This window comes from Triplophysa rosa, linkage group LG22 (assembly GCF_024868665.1).
Source record: "Triplophysa rosa linkage group LG22, Trosa_1v2, whole genome shotgun sequence".
NCBI classification, from domain to species: domain Eukaryota; kingdom Metazoa; phylum Chordata; class Actinopteri; order Cypriniformes; family Nemacheilidae; genus Triplophysa; species Triplophysa rosa.
Genome location: NC_079911.1, coordinates 11990649 through 12010941, shown reverse-complemented (window position 1 = coordinate 12010941; position 20293 = coordinate 11990649). Strand labels below are relative to the sequence as shown.

Here is a 20293-nt window from a genome sequence, read left to right as displayed (position 1 = left end):
CTCCAAAGCTGATATCTGAAGGGTATGAACAGAAGCCAACAGTGTCCTCCATCTCTGGAGTTTCATTGGGAATAAATCCGAAACCTTGTGGGGAGCCTCTCCCCCAAACGTTCACACACGAGAAACGCAACGCTACCATCTGCTAACACTTAAGAGCTTGTATGGTGAGTTCTGTGGTAAAGTCTTGTTTTTTGTTACAAAGAATGGCACTGTGAAGTTTAATGTACATGTGTGCAGTGAAGATGACTTGATGCCGATTTCAATTTAAGATTTATAAATGTCCTTAATATTTATGCTCGATATTCAAGTTCAATATAATAGTGATGCATAATGAACATTGAATTTGACATTTAAGCCTTGCATTATTTTAAGTATTAAGTAAAGGCTGTGCTCTCCTTTATTTAGGTTTTTATTCAGGCAGCAATACTTTTCCCCACTTAACGCTTGGATGCAGACGGAGGGGGTTGACCTGAAAGCCAGGTTGATAAATGACCTTCCTGTCACACCGATTCTCCTGGTGCTGTAGACTCCAGCGGTCCGTGGGGTGTATGCCCACACCTCCATGCCTACAAAATGTCCTGAAAAGCATGGTAATCGTATGTTTTTTTTACAGAAGGCAAATAATCAGCAATGATTATTTTATTAAATATACTCTTAAAAATAAAGGTGCAACAAAACGCTCTGCAGCGATGCCATAAAACCAGTTTTGTTTATCCAAAGAACTATTCAGTCAAAGGTTCTTAAAAGAACCATTTCTTTTAATAGTCTAGAAGACATTTTTCCACTATAATGAACCTTTTGTGGAACAGAAATATTTGTGGATGTTTTTATGAAAGAAGACAAAAATGATTCTTCGCAATAAATGAATTTTCCCACTAACAACACTGTATGCTAAAGAAAAGAGTGACGCAAAACCTCGAAACTGAAAATTTGGACTTCCTCTCCGTTGTATTTGAATTTGTTTGAAAGAAATATTCTAAATATTTATGTTTTTTTTTTAATTTCAGTTTAATATCATTATTTTATAGACCTTTTATAATATAGACCTATTTAGTCTAAGCTTTAAAAAATTAACCATGGTCTAACTAGTTTTTTTTAGTAAAACCATAGTAACCCCACAAATATACTTTAAACTCACAACAAAGAACATAGTTTACCAGATTTGTGTTGAAACTATGCTAATAGAAATGTTAATCAGACTTCCAAAAACACACCTTTTCTATGATAAATAGTGTTCATTTTTCTAAGGAATGTGTATTTTCTTATAAACGGATAAAATCGAGTGTACTTATACTGTCTATAACGGAATCAAACTACGCAAGCAAAAATACTGAATCTGGCTCTTTGTCTAAAAACCACTTCTTCAAGGTGGAGCATGGTGGCACTACAGTCTACAGGAAGAAATCTAGTCTTTTCTCCGTCCTCCTCTCTTTTTTCTCTGCCCCCTTTTGTACCGCTCCCCACGTGTCGAATATATTAGCAACCCAAATAAGGAGAGGCCGGGCCTTATCTGGGTGTCTGGTTTCATTCGTGGAGGTGCGGTGTGTCCGCAGAGCGCCCAGTCCATGCAGAATTGGATGCTGAGGGCTGACCGTTATACAGAGATGCGCGTTACTAGTAAGGCACAGAGAAGATCTTAAAGATACTGATTCCGTTGCGCATGGTATAGTGAATTACGAGCTCGCTCACACCTGACGTGCGCAATAGTAGCCGAAGGGAATATAGGCTATTATCTACCGGTGAACTCAAGGGTCTAAGCAACCAAGGGGGATGAGATTTTAAGATCGTTTCCTATGGATTTAATGCTTATTCTGTTATCTTAAACAAGCGTTTTTGGATCTCTTACTGTTGGGAGCAGATTGGATACATCTGCATACAAATTGGATTTGAGTGAACAACGGATGCGCACAGACAGCGGCGGAGCGCGTTCAGATGAATGTAAGTCAGTCGTTATATGTTGTTTATGTTGTACTAAACCTCAAAACAGTCTAATCTGTTTAACAGATAGCTTGACATCTAAATCGAGAGCATTTTGGTTACTGCACGATTTAGCGACATGTGGGTTATTGATCGCCGTACTCCCGTTTATGTGTAAGCAAAACCAAGCGCGTCTTTGTGCGTCCAAGTGTTCATGAGCAGTTTCATTCATTTCCTTAGATTTCAAAGTCTGATTAAATTTAAAGTACTGTTCATCTGCATGTATTTCAAGTCATTTTGGTTAAAGAAGCGTAGTATTGATCAGTATCCGTTAGCGCGACACTGTTTTGTTAAGTGGGGAGGCTCTTTCTTAAATAGACTGAGATTGATTTGTTTTGGAAACCACGAAACAAGTTCTCTCGCCTCTGGAAAAACGATTAAATCAATACAAATCAGTACACTGCCTAGTTATTACGTGTTTTGTTGACGAATGAATCGTAAATTAATGTTTTGCCCAGGTGAGCCTTAGCAGGTGTTTAAGGGAAATCTGAGAATGAAGAATTTGCTTATAACTGCTTATAAAATGTACGTTGAACGACTTGAATGCACTGGAATGCATTCTTTGTGCGAATGCGCTTTGTGTAAAAAAGCGTTGTGCCAAATGCATAAATCTTTCCTTTAAAGTGAGATGATTTCGAGTAACATTTCATTCACAACTGCGCATCCACATTTGTGTCCGCGCGCAGAGATGCATTGTGATCGACGCGCTCTCAGGCGTGCGTAAGGGACGCTTAACTGAAAGCCACGTTTGTGCGAAGCAGGGAGTGGGACTGTCACTTTACTCCTCGCACGTAAACCGAACCGTCGGTTAATGGAAAAGCGTATATCGGTTTGTTCTTAAGCGGCGAGGCGTGCACTTTGAAAACCACTCTCATTTTTTAACAAGACACATATGCTTGAGTTTTTCCCCGATTACCATATTTTTATTCTCTTTCATCGGCGACTGCGGCTACAGCCCGATGCGTATAGTACGTGTCCGCATGCAACGTGTAACCGACGCACCTCACTGCATCGCGGGATACCCATTATTACAGTCCATCATTCAAAGTACAAAGGCTGTAATTAAGTACGAAATTGTAGTTGAAAGAGAAAAGAGCAGTTGACTCAGTCATGTGTGAAAGAAATAAGTAACAGTGTGGTGGAAATGACAGGACTGGGGTTGTGGTTAGAGGGTAGTTGAAAGAGGATGTGTTTTATATGATGTTTTTACACTCTGAATGTAAATCCAATGACTGTCCTTTACAAAAACGACATCAGAGCATGGCTTATATGTCTGGAGCTCAGGGCACACATGCAGCCTCGGTGTGAGACGCGTTATAAGGCAGTAAAAGAAAGACATGCCCAGTGAGGGGAGTGGGGTTCATAGTTATGCCCATCAACACTTGGAAACCGATCAGAGGCATTGCTGGAGAGGGGGGTGAGGGGCTGTTTGATTTAATTAGAAAAATCCAAGAGAATAGGTTGTGTGTTTCAGTAGGAGGGGGATTTGAAACGCTCTCTCACACACAGTGCTTGATGATCATATCTGGGCGAAGATGACAGCACGTCTATGTTATGATCGCTATTTAATACGAATGTGCGTTCCAGCCGGAGAAATGTCATTGCAACCGTTTTTAAACTAAAGCTCCGAGATGGCGTGAGGTTGTTCAGTAGTCTGAACTCTTTGTCGGTCTAGGGAAAACCAAAATTAATCTGCTTCCTGCAAACGCAGAAGTCGGAAGCAGAGAAATAGCACACTTACTGAGTGATTTCCCTGTCTAGATATGACGTGAGATCTCAAGTCTCTGTTTCCTTGTGCTCTTAATTGAAGCTATATAGTAGTACAGTAGTACTGAGTACAGTTTTTAACAAAGCACTTTTTTTGTTTGTTAACTTTTTATGTGATGCACATGATTGAATGTACAATGTAATTGTCATGGTTCTGCCCCACCTTGTCTTGCTTCTCTTGACCTAGTGGCAGAACCATGATAGAACCTCTTGTTTTATGTGGAGAGTGACGTTTTGTCCCTGATGGTCTTCCACTCTCCGGTGTGGCGTCTCTGTTCCCGCCCTTTCGTCTCGTTATTGTTTGTTAATTAGTTCATGTCCTGCACCTGTCCCCTCTTGATTTATCCCCTTTATAATGCCCTTGTGTCTTCTGTCTCGTGCTGGTTCATTGTTCTGTTGTGTTCTGTTTGTGTCATGTGGGTGAGTTACTGTTCTGTAGTTAGTTTAGTTTATTGTGGTTATGTCAAGTGTTATTATTTCTAGTCTAGTTAGTCCCTGTCCTTGTTGCTATGTTTTGTTATGTTCCCCCACGTGGGTCTTTGTTTTGTATTTTTATTATTTAAATAAACTGTTTGTTTGTTAACCCCGTCACTGCCTGCCTGCGCTTGGGTTCTTTCTGCCAGTTCCTGACAGAATCCAACAGCCATCTACGAACCCAGCAGGTATGGACAGTTCCCTGCGAGCCCGCCAGACCCGGTTATTGTTCGGGCTTCGCCAGGGAGATTGGGGGGTACGGGAGTTTGCCCGTACCTTCCTGGATGCGGCGGCAGAGACTGGGTTCGGTGAGAAGGATCTTACCGTAATTTTTAACAGCTGTCTCACCGAACCCCTCAAGCCCAGCGAGATGAGGATGCTGAGTCCCCTGTACTTTGGTGACATGCTCAGGTACGTGGTCAACCGGGACGAACCATGTGGTAGTGGGCCTACGCCATCCTGGGTATCCTCTCCGCTGGCTACTGTCCCGGAAGACCTCGTCCTGGCCACCGTGACCTTGGGGAACTCAGCTCCGCCCACCTCCAGCTCCGCCGATCCATCTCAACCGTCCACGACCCTCCGTGGCAAGCGAGGAAGGAGGGCGTCCGGGGAGGTGTCTACAGACTCCTCCGGTGCGGAGCTAGCCACGCCCTCCACTGCTGCCTCGCAGCCGACCACAGGCCCTGCGGTTCGGTTGACGAAGAAGAGGCAGCGGAGGGGGGCGCGGACTCCAACCCAGCCGGTGCAGCCGGCATCCAGCCTACAGCCGGCGTCCAGTCCGGTGCAGCCGGCGTCCAGTCCGTGCATCGCGTCCAGGCCGGTGTCCAGCCGGCGTCCAGTCCGGTGTCCAGCCGGCGTCCGTCCGGTGCCAGCCGGCGTCCAGTCCGGTGTCCAGCCGGCGTCCAGTCCGGTGTCCAGCCGGCGTCCAGTCCGGTGGTCCAGCCGGCGTCCAGTCCGGTGTCCAGCCGGCGTCCAGTCCGGTGATCCAGCCGGCGTCCAGTCCGGTGATCCAGCCGGCGTCCAGTCCGGTGATCCAGCCGGCGTCCAGTCCGGCTGATCCAGCCGGCCTTCCAGCCGGCGTCAAGCCTGTCCAGCCGGCCTTCCAGCCGGCGTCAAGCCCTGTCCAGCCGGCCTTCCAGCCGGCGTCAAGCCCTGTCCAGCCGGCCTTCCAGCCGGCGTCAAGCCTGTCCAGCCGGCCTTCCAGCCGGCGTCAAGCCCTGTCCAGCCGGCCTTCCAGCCGGCGTCAAGCCCTGTCCAGCCGGCCTTCCAGCCGGCGTCAAGCCCTGTCCAGCCGGCCTTCCAGCCGGCGTCAAGCCCGGTCCAGCCGGCCTTCCAGCCGGTCCCGTAGCCCAGTCCAGCGGTCCCGGGAGACTCCCAGGGCAAAGACTGTCCCCCCCAGGCGGACTCCTCCTAAGTCCCCCAGGACTCAGCGCCCTCGAGCGCAGCCGGGGACTGGGACTGTTCCCCCAACCCTTTTGGTTTTCCCCCCGTGAACTCTTGTTTTGCCCCACCCCCCCTCCCATGTTTGTTGTTCTTGTTATCCCACCCCAATCCTGTAGTCTTGTTGTCCTGTCTACCCCTTGTCATGTTCACCATGTTTGTCTGGTTTTTGTCTTTGTCTCGCTGCCTTGTCTGTCCGTCTACCCCTTGGTGAGCACCTGGAGGTGCTCATTAAAGGGGGGCTTCTGTCATGGCTCTGCTCCTTAGTCATGTTTTTCTTGGTCCTGTAGCAGAGCCATGGCAAAGTCTTTGGTTATGTGTGGAGAGAAACATATTATTGTCCGTTTGACATAATATACGTTCTCTCCAGTGTCTTGTCATTGGCCCCATTCCTCTCGTTTCCTCGTTATCTTTCCCTAGTGTTTAATGTCCCTCACCTGCCCCGTGTCGTTATCCCTCGTTTGTCTCTCCCTATTTATACCCTCATGTTTCTTTGTCTTGTGCTGTTGGATTGTACTGTGTTCGTTCGATGTGTGTGCTATGTGCCTTCCAGTTAGTCTTGTTATTTCGTCCAGCGTCAACCGTCTTTGCCCGTTCTTGTTCCCGTCTGCTGCTTCCTTGTCTGTTTAGTAAGTGTTTAGTTTAGTTGAGTTTTTTCAAGTGTTTATTCAGTTTAATGTCAGTTAGTCTTCGTACTATTATTTATCCTGCCTGCGCTTGGGTTCTTTCTGCCAGTTCCTGACAGTAATAGGCTGTAAGATATTTTTTCTATTTTCTATTTTTTTATTCTTCTAGATCTGCATGCAGTTCAAGATACATAGGGTTAAATAAATGTTTTTTTCAAACACTTTATGTCTGCCAAACATTCTGTTCTAATTAGTTTACTTAACTGTCTCTATTGTTAGATTTTGGAATGGACTCTTGGCTGTCTGGTCCAAGCCAGGCTGTTATAAAGTTTTCTTTTTTCCATTCATTAAGGGTGCTCTTGCAGACCTGTTCTTTTGGACTTAGGTTCCTGATAAGGCCTTTTATTTAGGTAAAATCCTACATTGTGCTGAATATTATGATATTTATTACCCAGGCTCAGCTTAATTACTGGGTGAACAAAAATGTGTGTGGAAAATAAACAAGCCTACTGAAACAAGCAATCTGAGAGAGAGCAATCATTGGATACGGAAGACAAGAGCATTGACTCTTACCTGAGCTGCTTATTCACTCGATGATGTCATTAAGTCATTGAGAGCTTCATTCAGGTTGAGTGTTCACTGTTGCCTCTTTATCAAACAGCTCTTGACAGCTCTTAGTCATTTCTCTAGCGTAACTTTCAGCGTGGTGGCACTGTTTTTTGGGCTGGTAATGATAATCGTTCTCAAGCATGGGCACTGTCAAATGGTCTGGAAACACGCATGTTTGTAGATAAGGTCTGAGTTTGTACAAGGCAGTGTAAAATTCTACTGAAGCACAGTTCCTTTTGCCTAAGAGCAAGGTACTACTCACTAGTGGAGGGTTGCTTTGGGTATAGACCTTTCTGTTATACTAATTAAGATGAGCATCTGTATATTTTAGCAAACGAATATGTGACCCTGGACCACAAAACCAGTCATAAGCACAGGTATATTTGTAGCAATAGCCAAGCCATCAATACATTGTATACAGTAGGTCAAAATGATCGATTTTTCTTTTATGCCAAAAATCATTAGGATATTAAGTAAAGATCATGTTCCATGAGGATATTTTGTAAATTCCTATTGTAAATATATCAAAACTTTATTTTTGTGAGTAGATGCAGCAAAATTGCGAACAAAAATGGTCGGAAACACAGCTTCAAATTTCACTCGCTGATGCACGCTCTTTGGGAATAACCCACTCAAGTTTAGTATCTATGTATAGTTCCGAATTTCCTTTTTCAGGTTCATCTACTCTCCACAACGTCATTACAGCGGTAAGCCCACAGAGTTTAAAACAAAACAGTTTCTTCTTAGCAACTGCCTGCTAGAGTGCCTCTGATGGACAACTTGGAAGGTGATTTTCTCAATATTTTGATTTTTTGCACCCTCAGATTCCAGATTTTCAAATAGTTGTATCTCGGCCAAATATATTCCTATCCTAACAAACCATACATCATTGGAAAGCTTATTCATTCATGTATAAATCTCAATTTAAAAAAATTGACCCTTTTGATGGTTTTGTGGTCCAGGGTCACATATACTTGTTGTAGTGTTGTAGTTGTTTTACCCTAAAACATATTTACACTTTTCTAAACCATTTGAAGCATATAAACACAGTTTAGTTTGTATAGCAGGCCGCTATGCTGTAACGAGGAGACGTGGGAACCTGAGATGTAACTTCTCCGTGTTCAACGTTTGTTAACCAGTGCGTCACTGCTTATTAATAATTCAGAGAACTTGTCTCTCTCACATCTCCCTTTTCCTGCTACATCCCATTCCTTCGAGAAAAAGCTTGCTGTACACCAACCCTGATCATAACAGAGAGACCACAGGCTGTTTCAGATATTCACAGAAGCTAACTTTCCGCGTCATAATGCACACAGTTAGATACCAGTGCATGTATAGGCAAAAGAAAAACATCCCCTTTCTAAATGTGATTACATTCTTAAATTTGAACCTGGCAAATTATACAGGAAGAGGAAAACCGTGGGAATCAAAGTTTATTTTAGTAGTGTTACAATAATTTGGCTCACATCCGTATCTTGGAGTGGGAAGAATTTAAAGACATTGGAGTTTTAGCAACAGTGTTTTGGTTAATAACACTATGTTTTGTCTTTAGTTGGTGGGTGTGAATTGGTCTGCGGACATCTGAGATGGTCCAATCTGCCTCAAGAGCTTTCCTGTAACTCAGCTGGTAGAGCACCGCATTAGCAATGTCAAGGTCACGGGTACGACTCCCAGGAAAATAAATGTGTAGCTTCAATGGACTGCAAGTAGCATTTTTTTAAAGGTCTGTTTAAAGGCATTACTGTAAAGATAAGAGGTTTTCCTAAGAGTAAAGAAGGTACAAGACGACTGTCTACAGTACTATTGAGAAATATCTTACCTGAACTTGTTGGGTCACTGCTGTAGCCCAAGCTTCGCTTTCTCTGGACTTGTTTTATGTTTTAGACTGAAAATTTGGGTCTTTGCTTCATTGCTGTTTTGCAACCGTTACAAACTCTTCTGCTACTTTTTTGGGAAACCTCATATCCTATTAAACCTGTGCCACAGAGAGACCATAAAAAGCAAAGCAGCATGTGCCAGTGTGGACAGAAATGTCCGGAAAAACTATATTAAATTTGTTTCCTCTGGACTGCGTCATTTGATGTATCGGTGAGACCACAACTGGAGAACAAACATTTTCATTCACTCGCCTATGATGGAAGTTGTTTTGCTTATATGATCTTTCTTCACCCCTAGTTTACAGTGTTAGCTGAGGGTTTCATCTTTTTCCTGAATAATGCACTGGGGCTGTTAAACCTCCCATGAACTAAAAGCAATGTACAATCGCTCACAATGAGATGTTTAACTTGAATTCGCTCATAACGTCTTAACTTGTTTTGCTAAAGTGCGCTGAGGGTCTTAACACGCTGAAGAAATTAGTAGTAATTGCCCACAGAAGTGTAATCTCCGTCATTATTTAAAAGCGCTTCAGATAACCAAAACAAAAGCATGCACGGGCTACCACGTGAATGAGTCACCGGTAGAGCACGCAGATAAGGGATTTTATTGAACCTCATATCTGTAGAACTTTACAACTGAGCAAAATATATCTTTGTAATGAAAGTATGTTTCCTTTTTGGAGGCTTACAAGCGTAACGTAGTTTTGGCAAGTGTACACTCGCAATTGTAGTCTAAATCAAATTTCTGTAAAAGAAATCCTTAAAAAATGTAAACTGCTGCTCATGTTTCTGAGGCTAAATTACACAAACTTGGTGGAATCATGAAACGTTAAAGGGACAGTTCACCCAAAAATGAAAATAGAGAAAGATATATGAAAGAATGCATGTAAACTGACTACAACAGTAGGAAAAATTACAATGTTAGTCGAAAGTGCCCCAGAACTGTTTGCGTTCCACATTCTTCTACATATCTTCTTTTGTGTTCAACAGAACTAAGAAATTTATTAAGCAATTTTACTATCGTAGTCAATGGTGGCCAAGCATTCTTCCAAATATCTTTCTCTGTGTTCATCAGAACAAATACATGTATACGTATTATATTTGGAACAGCTCAAGGGTGAGTAAATAATGTCAGAATTTTTGGGAACTTTTTTTTTAACATCGGTACGATGCCAGTGCAAATACCCCCACATTTACATTGTGAAATCATGTTTTTTTAATTGCATTTTTTTCTATAAAGAATTCATACTAGAAAGTGAGCGTTAGAAGCATTGAACAAACACTCCAGAGAGAAGTAATCCGTCTTTGCTTAGATTAAAGAAGCAGGTGTCAGATCAGCAGAGCTCAACTGTCATAAAACAACATCTACGCCAGGTTCATATCAGTCGGGATCTCTTACTGAGACCCGCTTGCCACCTTGGAGGTTCAACCAACCGACTGCAGCCTCTCGACGACAGCTGGATGGCTAAAAGCAGAAAGCCAGAGGAGGTCTGGCTTTGTGGTTGTCTAAATACTTAAAACCGAGCGGGACTGAATTCCGTACTCATTTAGCCTGTGGAAATTGTGGCAACTGTTCGTACGTTTTTCGGTCATTTTAGACCCATCATAAGCATGGGTTTCGCTAGAAGATTTTTTTAATGTGAGCCAAGTATGTGATGCCATGGTTTCTGCCTCGTCTCATAGTGATGAACACGAGTGTTCACGAATGGTCCACAATTATTTGAATGTGTGAATATCTGAATATTATGAGGAAGAACCTCAGTTCTAGTGGTCCAACATCGTCCAAAGTGCCCCTGAATTTTTTTGTAGTGATTATGACAGCCAGCCCCCCCACAGGTTTCCGCAGACGCCTCTGTCATTCACTCAGTCTGGCCTCTGTTTATTCAGTCTTGATGTAGAAACCGTCAGCTCTGCCTTGAGAGCCCTTTTATGCTTTGTGTTTTAATAAGCCGTTACATATAAGCACAGGACGTTGTTGAGGCAGCGTGGCAATGCATTGTGGGCCTCTGAATCTGTTTATATTGGCTTGAAGTGGCCCCCAGGTGCCCCACAATTTCTGCTACATTCATTAGAATGAGCGTTGTGGCCATCACACTTCACACCAACATCTGCAGGGGGTCGGAGGTGCGTTTTTTAAAGCGGCCCTGACACACGCGGTTTCTGCCAATCTCATATTAATCTTGAGTACCTATAGCGTAGTATTGCATACTTTGTATCTTCGAAGAGTATTTAGTTTGATCACATTTATAAAAGATAGATACAGCTGTACAATTATTTCCGAAAGCATACAGCGCGTGCGGGGGGGAGGGGTAGGCTGAACTAAAGCACGTGAGCATCCATTGCCAACAAAACACAGACATCAGTTTCACTCACCGCATGCGGTTCATGTCCGGCATCTTTTAGCGCTGGGACGGCTCCATATATCAGTTTCAAACGATCTCCAAATCCAGCGTTATATCCACCGTTTATATAACATTCATCACCAAAATGCAGTGAACAAACAAACACCTGAACTTCGCGAACATATGCTCTCTCTCTCTTTCTCTCCTGCACACAAGTGAAAGTGACGTCTGCACGTGCTCCTTGTCCTGCTCTCCTTGTTTTATATGTTTGAAAAAAACTTTCCGAAACCTGTACGATCGCTGGGGGAGTGTATCAAGCACAGAAATACTACGTAATGCACCCAACTCGTTTTTTGACAAGTTGACCATGTTAAGCATGAGAAGACCGCACGTTTAACATTGTAAAGAAGTCAGAATGCATGACACACCGCTGCACCACCCCTTTAACAATATTAACAAAGCAAATCTGTTTTTCTTTTTAACTTAGTCTTTTTCATTGTTTAAATCGATGTTTTGGTTCATTGTTTAAATCAATGTCACTCCTGATCTGTGATTCGGATCTGCAGTCACGGGATACAGACTGTTCAGTGAGAAGACTGATGGTCATTGCAGTCTTTGTCTTAGAGACCCTTGAGCATGTAATTTGTGTGTTAGGGTACGCCTTTACACAAAACAGGCTGGGATCGTATCACATTCACATGTTGGTGAAGACCTTAGTTTATTAGAGATGACAGCATGGAGTCCTGCAGGTCGACTTTGTATTTGGGAGGTTAATTGATTTTAAATGTCAACCATTTACGCACACACACACAGACCCCAGAGGCTATTTCAGTGAAGATGCAACAATTGTAACTAGGTTCAGAACATAAACATCAGTCTGTAGTATGTTAATATTTCTCATTAAAGATAAGTCAACAGTATTAATTTACTTACTTTAAAAATATATTTGGCTATTGATCTTTGTTGCCACTAGAGGGAGCCTTGTTGAATAGCCTTGGAATATATGGAAACTGAACTCTTGGTTTTATATGAAGGGCCTCTTAAGAAACAACACTGAAGTCCAGATTCAATATTTATTTTCCTCCTTCGTGTCACAGGAGAGCTTCTTGAAAATAGTACTGACAAGGACAAATTGCAATTCTAATCCACTTACATATAAAGACCACAGCTCGGTGATGATCTGCCATCATTACACTGAGGTTTGGATAATACAGATTTTACCAACAGCTAAAAAGACGTGTGAGGACTCCTGAGGTTTGCTGGAAGTTTCAGCCAACGCAGTATAATTTCCTAATTGTGCCAGTGCACTTCTATGGTGGCGTATAAAATATCATCCCAAGTCTGACCATCTGTGGCAGATTGCTTTACAGAGTGTTCAGCCTTCACATATATGACAAGAGGAGAGATGCTTTCCAACACATGCGCCAAACTTGTGTCTGTTTTTTTGTATGTAATATCTCTCTCCATCTCTTTGCAAAATGATATTTTGTTGACACAATTTTTATTAAAACTAAATTCTGTTTCAAAATCGGGTACTACAGTACTCTGAATGGGTTGGGTTGAGCATCAGTAAATCCCCTCTGCCATACACAAGCATTCTTTGCAGTTTTTTGAATGTCTGGGACCAAAACAGAGGTCTCTAAAAACAGACCCAGCTTTCTTAACTTTGTGCTCTAACCAGTTATTATCAGTTTTAAATGTAAATACGCCCTGCTGCTGTATGTCAACAAGAATCACCTTAATATTTGAAGTTTCTTTAAGATTGACGAGTCGACTAGCTGATTTTGAAAACGTATAGTTTTCCACAAACAATATTTGACAGTTTTTCCTTCATAGCTGGTTTTGATTTCATCTCACTGTACTATAAAGAGCATGCTTTGTGTTAACACCTCAAAGAAATGGTTGCGTGGGGATTGGGTCAAGAAAGAGGGGCTTTTCCTGCCACCTGGTGCCCAGCCCTTCAGAGATTAATAATTCCATGCTACATACCAGTTCATGAAGGATGATACCCACTCAGCTGAATATTGCTGGAAAGGAAATATATGTTCCATGAATTATGAATGCACCGTAGTATGAATATAAATGAAGATTTATTGCAGTTATGTTTAAAAGTGATTTCAAACCGACCACCTGATTATAATAGATAGATTTTTTGATTGTGTTAGACATCTTATTACTAACTTGAACCTAATGTGTGTTTACTTTAATATTAAAATACTTTCTCATATTCTAGCTTAATATGCAGCGACAACCAAGCATTTCAACTAGCACAACACAGCAGCATTTTTTAGTTTTGGGTGTGACTGTCTGTTTGTCTGACCAATGGCAGACGGGACGTGGCAAAATACCTGTTTGATAACAATATTTCTGCCATATTGTTAGGCAGAAAATACACACTTAGGCTTTAACTTAAGCAGTTAAGACTGCCTGACGGCATGGTCGAACTATGGGATTGATATGCGTGTGGACTGTATTGTTTTTAAAAGGCGTAGTGTGTGGAAAGAGCCAGCACAACATGTGGAAGCAGCATATGATTTTATTGTCTTGACTGAGGGAAGCCCCTTCTTTCTAAAGCAAATGCAAATTTTTCTCATGCATTCCATCTGTTTGTGTGCGGCAGCGAGGAGTCTGTCATAAGTCTGCATTGTTATCCATGTCATATTTTTCAGTGCTTTTTGTGTTGTCTTGTGCTGAAAGTTGTCTCCTTTTTTTTGCAGGTGTGAAGAAATCTCGACACGATGGCGCTGTTTAATGGCTTCGGGACAAACAGATGTGGACAGTTTCGTATGTGGGTATTCTGCAAGCTAAGGATGCTTCTGGTGATTTGCGTAGTGTTGGAACTGGTACTGGTCAGAGGAGATGAGACATCGGGCATTTTGGAGCTCCAGTTGGATGAGGAGCAGCCTGCGGGGACAATAGTGGGCGACATTAGCGCTGGTCTACCACCTGGAGTTACAGCTTATCTCTACTTTATATCTGATCACGAGGGCACTGGCATTGGTGATCTTCACATCGATGAAACCACAGGAATCATCAAGACTGCCAGGCAGCTTGATCGAGAGAACAGGGACCATTACAGCTTCATAGCCGTCACTATGACGGGTCTCACGGTCAAGGTCTCCATCACTGTAAATGATATCAATGACCATGCCCCCACATTCTCCAAGAAGAAAGCCACTTTGAAGATCCCAGAACAAACAGCGGTGGGGACAAAGTTCTCGCTTGACCCAGCAGCCGATGCAGATAAGGATCAGCTTACTGTACAAGGGTATCAGATCAAAGATGGGAATGTGGGACAAGTGTTCCGGCTTGAGACCAAAAGGGCAGCCAACAAAGTCCTTTACCTTGATTTGGTGGTCAGTGGCATCTTGGATAGAGAGAAGAGGTCCTCCTACTCTTTGGTGTTGGAGGCTTTCGATGGTGGCTCTCCAAGGAAGACCGGTCAGATGACGCTCGATGTGCTAGTTCAGGATATCAATGACCACGCTCCTGTTTTTAACCAAAGTCGATACCATGCCATTATCTCAGAGAGCCTTCCTCAGGGCAGCAACATCTTGCAGGTTTTCGCAACGGATGCCGATGAAGGAGATAATGGTCTCGTGCTGTACGAGATAAACCGACGCCAGAGCGATCCGGATCACTACTTTGTCATTGACCCTCGCTCTGGGGTCATCACGCTCAATAAGCCGCTGGACTATGAGGTGAGGAAAGTTCACGAACTGGTAGTGCAAGCCAGAGATAATGCAAGCCATCCAGAGATTACCAACGCCTTCGTCACGATCCATGTACGGGACTTCAACGATAATCAACCAACCATGACCATTATCTTTCTTAGCGAAGACGGTTCACCTCAAATCTCCGAAGGCGCTCAGCCGGGTCAGTACGTTGCTCGAATCTCTGTCACCGACCCCGATTACGGAGAGTACTCGAATGTTAACGTGTCTCTCGAAGGGGGGGATGGGAAATTTGCCTTGACCACTAAAGACAGTATCATCTACCTCATTTACGTGGACCAGTTTCTGGACCGTGAAGAAAGGGATTCTTACGAGCTTCATGTCTTGGCAACTGATTCTGGAACCCCGCCGCTTCGAGCAGAGTCTTCGTTTACTATTCATATCACTGATGAAAATGACAACCCGCCTCTCTTTGACCAACAGTCTTACAAGCAGGCCATACCAGAGGTTGTCTATCCGGGAAGCTTTGTGTTGCAAGTGACGGCAAGAGACAAAGATCAAGGTCCCAACGGTGATGTTCGTTATAGCATCCTGCCAGACAAAAAGACACATGCCAGTTGGTTCACCATTGACCCCGTGACAGGTATCATAACCACGGCGACCCAGCTGGATTATGAGACGGACCCAAAACCGAGGATCAAGGTGGTGGCCACAGATGGAGGAAGACCCCCACTGTCCTCCACTGCTCTGGTGGAAATCGAGCTGCAGGATAGTAACGATAACGCACCTGTTTTTGAAAGCAGCTTCTACAACGTTTCTATCAAGGAGAACACAGCAGCAGGGACCTGCTTTCTTGAGGTAAGTCTACTCGTTCACATTCATTGTTTCACATTAAAAACTAATTTGTATGATTTTTTGTTTTCTACTTGTTACGTTTCATAGATTTATAGCGATAAATGTATGGGGAGACCACTTCAAAATTATTTTAAGTTTTTCTGAATTTATTATTTACAGGTACATGTTTAAGTAAAATTATCATTTTCGCTTCATTGTGTGAGCTAGTGACAACATTTCTCCCAAATTCCAAATGAGAATATTGTTTTTATTTGCATATATTTGTAGACGATTGAAATGGTCAAAATTTGAACTGGTCAAAATAACAAAAAAGATGCAATGTTTGTAGATCTTGAATACTGCAAAGTAAACAAGTTCATATTCATGTTTAAGCAACACAAAGCTAATGTTTTACATGTATATACAGTATGTACATGTTTAGGATCGGTTAAAAAATGAATGTATGATAGAATAAGTCCGATTTTTTTTCACAACGTTAATGCATCTTTGCATTCTGTCAGTTTTTAATATTGCTGTTGGGTGTCTTATTCCAGTGGTTTCAACCGGGGGGGATGGGGGGGCGGGTTTCACCGTTCTTGTGATCTCGCAGATTGATCCTTTTCGAATAATGCCCAAAACACAAAAATTTTGTAATGGTGAACTATCCTTTTAATTTTTCTACAGCTATACATTCCCTCCAAATATCTGTCTATAAGAATTTAAAACTACAAAGGTTAAATTTTGAGATGATTTGTAATTATGACACATGATTCGCAGATGTCATCTCTTGAAGAATTGCAGAAAGAGTTGCTTGGCAAATGGTAAATTGTGCTTTGTTCTTGTTTTGAAATGTTGGTTTAAGTCTGTAGCGTTTAATCTGTTGCTATGATAATTGTTGCCACCATGTGTCAGTTGAGCCAACTGTTTTCTCAAGCTGTTGTTGCCCCTGTGGAAAAAGAAAAGAAACTTGTGCATATTTTTTCTTTTCTTTTTTTTTCTCCCAATAACAAGCAATTTCAGACTTCAAACGTCCACCATAATGTCCGTTTCCAACAGAAGCATCTGCTGAAAAATGCCCTCCAGAACAAACATTGAAGATAAATATTGGAATTCCACATTGTCGCTGGTTCATTTAACATATATTTGGAGAGAGACGTTGATCAGCATTCGGAAGAATTTGGCATATGGGTTCTCTATATGGATGAGAGAGAGAGATTTGCCACACACAGAGAGGGATGAGTGTAAAAATTGTGGCTGGAAGTAAAAAATAAACACAGATCAGTAATCATCTTCAAGGAGTGTGGCCATCAAGCAAGATTGTACAAACCAACAACTGCCAGTCTATAATAGTAGAGCTATTTGCAGTTCTAAAAGCATTATGAAAGCCGATTGCTAACATCAGAGTTGCTGCCTATGTAGTGTTTAAATTGGTTCCTTTTAAAGTTCTGTAGATGTTGCCTTGGAAGGCAGCTGGCATTGTAGGTAGCAATGCTGCTTACTACTGTAGATTTTGGAACAGTTTTCTTGGAAAATAACCTTTTTTATTATTAATCATAGCCTTAAGAGTACACAACAGTTGGCTTTTTAGTGTCTCTTGCATGCCATGTTTTCATTATAGCTTTTTTTCACTGGACCATGCCAGGACACTTTAAGTGAGAGTTGAGTGAGGGTTTTGTTGTCTAGAGCACCAGGCTGCACATTTGGCACCACTAAACCGGCTCCTTGTTCTGATAAATTCAGTGTTCTATGAGCTTTCTTATTGTTGACACTGTAGAGAATGAGATTATTTTCTAAAAGTAATTTATGAATCTTTTTTTTAATTAATATACACAAAGCAAGCTGTGTAATTGACCAGTGTTTCCTTTACTTTGTTGACAGATATCGCAAATATTAAAGAAGACATATTGAAAGAATCATTCCTTGTTTTTATCCATAGTCAATAATAGCTGTTTCATAAAATCAGTTTGTCACATCCATGGACCATGATTTGGCAGTTTTTGCTTTAGAGAGTGTCTGATTGGACAAAAATCAGTGTAGTGCGAGATGAGTCATCTGTATTTTTGATAAGACATTTTATAAGGAAGCCCGCTCATATATGGCCTTGAAACTAATAAAAATAAAACTTCAATTTTGACTTTGTAGCTCTTAGACATTTTTCTCCAAGGCTTTAGTTTAGAGACATTGATTACTGTCTTGAATAAGACATCGGAGTGATACATGTTTATTTTTATTAGTTTAGGTTTCAACCACTGCCCAACACAAACACCCGGCACCATTCAGTCATTTCCTCCAGAAACCCGTCTGTTAAACGCAGCTTATCCATAGAGCAGAATGGTGTATTATTTACACACTACTGAAAGACAAAACTGCCTTTTATTTAGATTTCGGTTTCCTCTCTTCTCTCATGAGGAATTTCTCATGGAAGCGGTCTGCTCTAGTTTTCTGTGCATTGTTCTGGTAGTCCAGCGGATTTCGTGAGTAGGGTGAACAAACCAAACCCTGTCCGGGACAGTCCCTGTTTTAGCATGATGGGAGAACATGACTTTTCTGTATATGTTTAAAAGTCTCCCCACCCAGTGCAGTCATGTGTCAACCATTAAGGTTTTCCATTAGTAATCGACACTTTCACACAGATCTGAGTTCTATACTTGTCTCTGTGTCAAACAATTCCTAAGAGTAGATTTTGTTTGAAAGAAACTGACCTTAAACCAGTGTTCACTGTGTCATCAATTCTTTCAGTACGATGAAAGAATTCATTTTTTTCACATTTAAAGAGATTCTGTCATCATTTACTAACCCTTGTCATTTCAAACCTGCATGACTTTGTTTCTTCTGCAGAACACAAAAGAAGATATTTTGAAGAATGTTGGTAACCGAACAATGGCAGAAAACTTTGACTTGCAATGGTTTTGTGTCCATAGAATAGAAGTGAATAGGTACCGCGGTTGTTCAATTCTTCAAAATATCTTCGTTTGTGTTCTGCAGAGGAAATGAAGTCATACAGGTTTAAAACGATGAGGGTAAGTAAATAACAAAATAATTTTCATTTTGGGGTGACATTTTCCTTTAAACTACAATCTAGTGTTTATAACCTGATCTTTCCCCAAGTCGTGCCTTGGCACTTTGAGTAAGGTTAAACCAGCCGGCTCTTTAGGGCTTAAAACAATTTATAGGTTATCTCATGTTGTTTATGCTAAATTAAAAACATTTGGAATCGATCTGAAAGGTTATTTTGGCATAGTACAGTAGTATCCAACATGTGTTGACAGGTGCAGATACTATTCCATGTTTTAAATTGCTTAAATAAGTGCTTCAATTCACCTGTCAGCACTGTTGTGCACGCCATGGTGTTGAATAATATTCGTTCCTGAACCTAGACGGAAAGACTAATCGCGTTTAATAAACTGATCCTTGGCACACATCTGGACTGGTTGTAGAGGACGCTACCTGGGGAACAGTTTCTTGTAACACAAGACCGGCCCCCTGGTGGGGTCACATTAAAAAGTGCCCCACTGGAAACAAGATCCAGACCGACTAGCCACTCTCACGGTCTGTACCATTTTGCTGTGAAGCTCAGAAAACAATTAGTAGAATTTGTGGGAAATTTAACTACATATACTGTATATAAATATATATATATATAAATACACATTTTGTAAAAAATTTCTGTCCAATTAACCTCAAACAACCCTTTAGAGAAAACAGTTGCTTGAGTCGCTAAATAAACAGCTCACCATGAGAGCTGTTGGTTTTTATATTCAGTTTAGGTTTTTTGAATCTAAAATACTGAGAAATACTGTAGAAAGCAGCATTGTAGATGGGGGGGTGCCAGTATGCCTCATTAATTAGATTTGTCACTCCATATGGCATACGGTTTCCTTTTTCCTCCCTTTCCTCTTTCTAGAAATATATTCTCCTGTTTGTTCCATTCACCCCATAATTCAAGATTTAACACATTGTGTAAAAACAAGGATGCCTTTTGACATTGGTTGCTTAAGGCGATTATACACTTTAGCTGTCTTCATACAAACATGTGTATCTTTCACATCCTGTAATGGTGTAAAGACCTTCTAAATGAGCTCAGAGGGAGACGCTTTTCAATTTCGTTATCATATTCATCTCTCATGTATAGTGCTGTTGTCTTAGAGTTCGACAGAGCAGCTGTGGTTGTATCTAGTGTCACAGCAATGAGCAGCAGAGGTTTCACGGGGCGATAGGGATGTTTAAGATCTCCCTAATCAAATTTCATGACGTGTGGAGATTACTGTAAATTAGGATGAATCTTTGGGGTGCAAAACTTTGCCGTGGGACGACAGGTGGTCGATGGCTTCATAAGCGATTATTCCTTTGAGGTCAGCATTGGTGATAATATTCCTAGAGTGTCATATTTAGTAAATATGATAACAGATGAAGATGAGAAACAGAGGTGGGCCACTATGACTGTACGTAGAGGCCATCTGGTCTTTATTTGGCGAGATTATGCGCTTTGATTCCTGCAGTTTTTGGGAGTGACAGAAGTGTAGGTCAAGACACTGAACTATCATAGCAGAAAGCACAAACAAATACGGCAGTAACAGGATACACAAGCTATCTTGTTTGCTTAGTCTCAACAGAATGTAAACCTGTGCGCACAATTATGTTTTCCATGTTTCATTTATCTTCTCTCGAAAGGT

At 41.8% G+C, this 20293-nt stretch overlaps 1 protein-coding gene across 1 annotated transcript in view; it reads left to right on the top strand.

Annotated features, from left to right (window-relative positions):
- Positions 1 to 1516: 1516 nt before the first annotated feature.
- dchs1b (dachsous cadherin-related 1b) overlaps positions 1517 to 20293 on the top strand; it is a 97134-nt gene continuing 78357 nt past the window's right edge. The window contains exons 1-2 of the mRNA XM_057320308.1: positions 1517 to 1938; positions 13830 to 15644. Coding sequence (XP_057176291.1) covers positions 13851 to 15644 — 1794 coding nt within the window. The 5' untranslated portion in view covers positions 1517 to 1938; positions 13830 to 13850. The remainder of the gene's footprint in view (positions 1939 to 13829; positions 15645 to 20293) is intronic.